The sequence below is a fragment of the Kryptolebias marmoratus genome, linkage group LG20 (assembly GCF_001649575.2).
Source record: "Kryptolebias marmoratus isolate JLee-2015 linkage group LG20, ASM164957v2, whole genome shotgun sequence".
In the NCBI taxonomy this organism is placed as follows: domain Eukaryota; kingdom Metazoa; phylum Chordata; class Actinopteri; order Cyprinodontiformes; family Rivulidae; genus Kryptolebias; species Kryptolebias marmoratus.
In genome coordinates, this window is record NC_051449.1 from 24639409 (window position 1) to 24644018 (window position 4610).

Sequence of the window (4610 nt, forward strand, 5' to 3'; positions counted from 1 at the left end):
AAAATGATCTACTTAGTCTAGAACGTATAATTTGGTGCTATATTTAATATTAGAAACATTTAGTTTTATGCCAGAAGCTTTTATTCTGACAAAGCTAACCAGAAAGTGAGAAGTTCTGAATCCTCACTTACATCACTATTTAAATGACAAGCATTCTTTATTTTCCACAACTAGTCTTGCACAAACTATTTAGATGTTAGATGTTAGATGTGGATTTGGATAGATGTTATTTTAAAGCTGAACTGAAATCAAATCTCAAAAAAGTGACAATTTGTGAATGTTATTTAGTCAGTACTAACAGTATTAACCATTAGGATTGTCTAAACACAACAAACACTTAGGGCATCCCCTATTTAATGTTTGAAGCAGACAACCTCTAAAACAAACATGAGACAAAGTTTTGCCACAAACATGAAACAGATAAAACTAGTCTTAGCAGTTCAGATCAAATAGCCAGCAGCAGACAGGTCTTTAAATTGTTCATAAAATTGACTAATAATTTTTTTGAAAACTATACCATAAGCATATTTTATGATTTTCTTTTAACTGATGTTAGCTTCAAAACATTTTCAATTCAATTTAGCTTTAATGGAAGTCAAACTGCAGTTTGTAATATACAAAACAACAAGAGGTCACAATATTAAACCTGTATTTTATTTAAACTAAAATCACCAACAGCATGCTGACAAAAAAAAACATCTAAACTAATGGAAATGTTCTGCTTACCACTGTCTGTGGATGAGTTCCTTTACAACAGTGTGTGTTAAACAGTTAAACTAAGGACATTCAACCTGTTTGCAGTCAGTTCTTGTCAGATGCATCCATGTCATCTGTGCTGAAGGTGAAGGGTTTATCATAGCCCATCAGATGGTTGTAGTCCTGAGGAATGTGGAACAAGTCTGGGTTTACCAGGAGCCCCACCTGACCTGCATAAAAGGTGGTGAAAAGCTTGCTGACAGCAGGGATTCTGACCTGGCTCTGGTGGAACACACGCCTTTTCTCAGTCAGGAAGACACTGTAGGTGATAGCGGTGTAGGTATCTGTATCTGAATTGTGGTATAGGCGGATAACATAGCCCTTGCTGATGAGGTGAAGGAGAACAGGAGTCATAAAGGTGAAGAAACCGATGATTCCACAGAACACCACCTGCAAGGCAAAACTCTCAACTCCTAGTCCAGTTCGTAGGAAGATCTGTGGCATGAGGAACAGGCTGATACCACTAGTGGTGTAAGAGAAAAACTTCACCCCTGTTGAAACACAACAGGAACATAAAATTAAAATAAACATCAACATATTTGGTGGAATAGATATGTTGAACAGTTAAAAATACTTTACAGACTGTTCAAAGTTCCTATACATTTTCTATTTCAAAATCCCATGTTTCCAAACTCCAGCCTGGAGGTTTCACAGTTGATGTTCAGGATGTTATTAATGTCTCAGTGCAAACAATCCTGCATATTTACACAGTGATTGGCTATTATTATCTACTGTATATAGTTCAAATACCATTAGAAACAACACACTTCCCAAATAAGAACCCTCTTCTGAAATTAAAATCAAAAGTATCAGTTTTCTTAGGAAAATGCCAACCATTGAACCTACTAATTTAAAGCATACATTCACTGTGGGATTCCAATGTACTGGTTTTGCTCTTAATGTTTCAAAAGCAATGTTGCTTTCAGGAAGGTAAACCCCCTTCATTACCTCTCCTGGATACAAAGAGAGGCTTTAGTGAAACTACACTACTTTCATCCGGAGAAGCAAAACCTGCCCATCTCTGCTCTGACTGGATAAAACCTTGGCTCTGGTTTGCTTTACTTTGTTGAAAGCAGCATCAGTTTAATCCCTGTGTCATAATGGTGTCATAAACAAAAAACACGCTTGTTTTTATCCCCGGCACCTTTTGTTGTAGTACAGTCTCTCCCATCTCACCTGCTGAAGCTAGTATCTCCTTCAGAGTGCTCATAGGTTTCTTGGTGGCCTCTCTCATTATTCTGCTTACACGGTAACTGTTTGTGAGGACGGCCTGCTCTTGGTAGATTTACACATGTTCCATATTCCTTCCATTTCTCAATCATAGATTTAACAGAACCCCTGGAGATGTTTAAGGCCTTGGAAATCTTTTTTTATCTATAGCCTGACTTGTAATTTTCAATAAACTTTTCTCTGAGTTGAATTAGAACAGTCTTTTATAAGGGGTAGAAATGTAGTACCACTGTGACACTTAAGGTTTTTTTTTTTTATATTTTTGTAGAGAAGGCCAAAATATAGTGATTATAACTGTTTTATGACAGCAATAAAAGCAGAAAACATTCAAGGGGGTTAATACTTTTGCAACGAACTGTATACTCTTACTAGTTTTACCAGCTTGTCAAAACAATGTCATTTACTGCTTTTTTATTGAAAAGAAAATACAATTAATAATATGCAGAATAGAGTTCATCCTTTTGGCATGGCCCTCCATATTCAGGGTTTCCTGCAGTGTATTCTAAGCCTGGCGGGCCGCCGGGCTAAGCTCTGCTTGTTTATTATAAATACATAATTTTTTATACACATTTTTTTTTTCACCCGCACCCCCAAAACCGCTACCTTTATCTACCTCACAGCGCAAGGGTACGCGTGCCAACAGGGACGCAATCGCGCTGTCCCCACCCCTGCATGAAGGTCCCGTGTGGTGTCAGGATGTGTGGTCGTGCACCTTCTAGTTTTTGTAACTTGGTGCGGACCGCGCACACCACACTTCATTCAAAATGGATGATTTTGGTGCTCTAGCGGAGCTGGTTCGCCTGTATTAGCATTTATATGATCCCTCTATGAGAGATCACAAAGATAATCAAATGGTTCAAAACTCACAGAAAGAGATTACTGCTGCAGCCGATAAAAAGAGTGTTTATAGACCACAGAGGGAAGAAATATTAATCCTATGATGGGCGAATCACAACTAAAGCAAATAAATCAAAGAAAGTCAAACTGAATGCTTTAAGTTTAAACATCCTCTCTGTATCACAGCCAGAAACACAACAGTTCTTCCTCCTGAATATGTGCAGCCATATTTGATGTGACAACTATCTGCTGTCTTTTTTTACCGTATTTCCACTGGTTACGTAGCGTACTGCCCCAGTCTTTTAGGAGAATACTGCACTGAAGGAAGCTCCTAGTATAAATGCCTCCACCGTGCGCTCAGGTCTGCGCGCTGTTCGTGGAGCCCTGTCCGACTCTAATGAGCCCTGAGGCCGAGCCTCCTTCAGCTACAGCTGGAGTTAGCACGTCGCTGGAGTCACAGCAATAAACATGTAACAAGCAGGTTTTAACCAAAAATGGTTAGTTGAGCCAAAATTCAGCGAGCGACTTTACAAGACCGGATACAGTAAGTATGTACTTAGTGAAAATATTATATGACGTGCTAATTTATCCTTGTTTACCAGTAAAATTATGCTATTAAATTCAGCATTAGATGTACTTTGTTTTGTTGTTACATGTAGTGATCCAACATGCAGCCTGTGCCACGTAAAGCACAGTACAGTACAGTCATGGCCAAAAGTTTTGAGAATGATTCAAATGTTATTTTTACAAAGTCTACTGCTTCAGTTTTTATAATGGCAATTTGCATATACTCCAGAATGTTATAAAGAGTGATCAGCTTAACAGCAATTAATTGCAAAGTCAATATTTGCCTAGAAAATGAACTTTATCCCCCAAAACACATTTCAACTTCATTGCAGCCCTGCCTTAAAAGGACCAGCTAACATCGATTCAGTGATTGCTCCATTAACACAGGTGTGGATGTTGATGAGGACAGGGCTGGAGATCAATCTGTCATGATTAAGTAAGAATTACACCACTGGACACTTTAAAAAGAGGCTGGTGCTTGGCATCATTGTTTCTCTTCTGTAAACCATGGTTATCTCTAAAGAAACACGCGCAGTCATCATTGCACTGCACAAAAATGGCCTAACAGGGAAGAGTATCGCAGCTAGAAAGATTGCACCTCAGTCAACAATCTATTGCATCATCAAGAACTTCAAGGAGAGAGGTTCCATTGTTGCCAAAAAGGCTCCAGGGCGCCCAAGACAGACCAGCAAGCGCCAGGACCATCTCTTAAAAGTGTTTCAGCTGCGGGATCGGGCTATCAGCAGTGCAGAGCTTGCTCAGGAATGGCAACAGGCAGGTGTGAGTGCATCTGCACGCACTGTGAGGCGGAGACTCTTGGAGCAAAGCCTGGTCTCAAGGAGGGCAGCAAAGAAGCCACTTCTCTCCAGGAAAAACATCAGAGACAGACTGATATTCTGCAAAAGGTACAGGGAGTGGACTGCTGAGGACTGGGGTAAAGTCATTTTCTCTGATGAATCCTCTTTCCGATTGTTTGGGACATCTGGAAAACAGCTTGTTCGGAGAAGACGAGGTGAGCGCTACCACCAGTCTTGTCTCATGTCAACTGTAAAGCATTCTGAAACCACTGGTGGGGCCAGGGGGGCGCTAGGGGGTGCTATAGTTCCCCCTGGAAAAGTTATAGCACCCCCGTAGCACCCCCAAGCAAAGGCATAACCGGGGTATGTGTGGGACATGTCCCCCACTTCCCTTATGTATGCCCTATATCCCCCGCACTTTTT

At 40.3% G+C, this 4610-nt stretch overlaps 1 protein-coding gene across 1 annotated transcript; it reads right to left on the bottom strand.

Moving 5' to 3' along the window:
* Positions 1-332: 332 nt before the first annotated feature.
* tmem70 (transmembrane protein 70) lies at positions 333-1249 on the bottom strand (the record flags this gene model as incomplete). The annotated part of the gene is given in 2 exon segments (XM_025003301.1): positions 333-879; positions 973-1249. Coding segments are annotated over 2 exon segments (355 nt in total), but the record flags the coding sequence as incomplete, so codon positions are not given.
* Positions 1250-4610: the final 3361 nt, after the last annotated feature.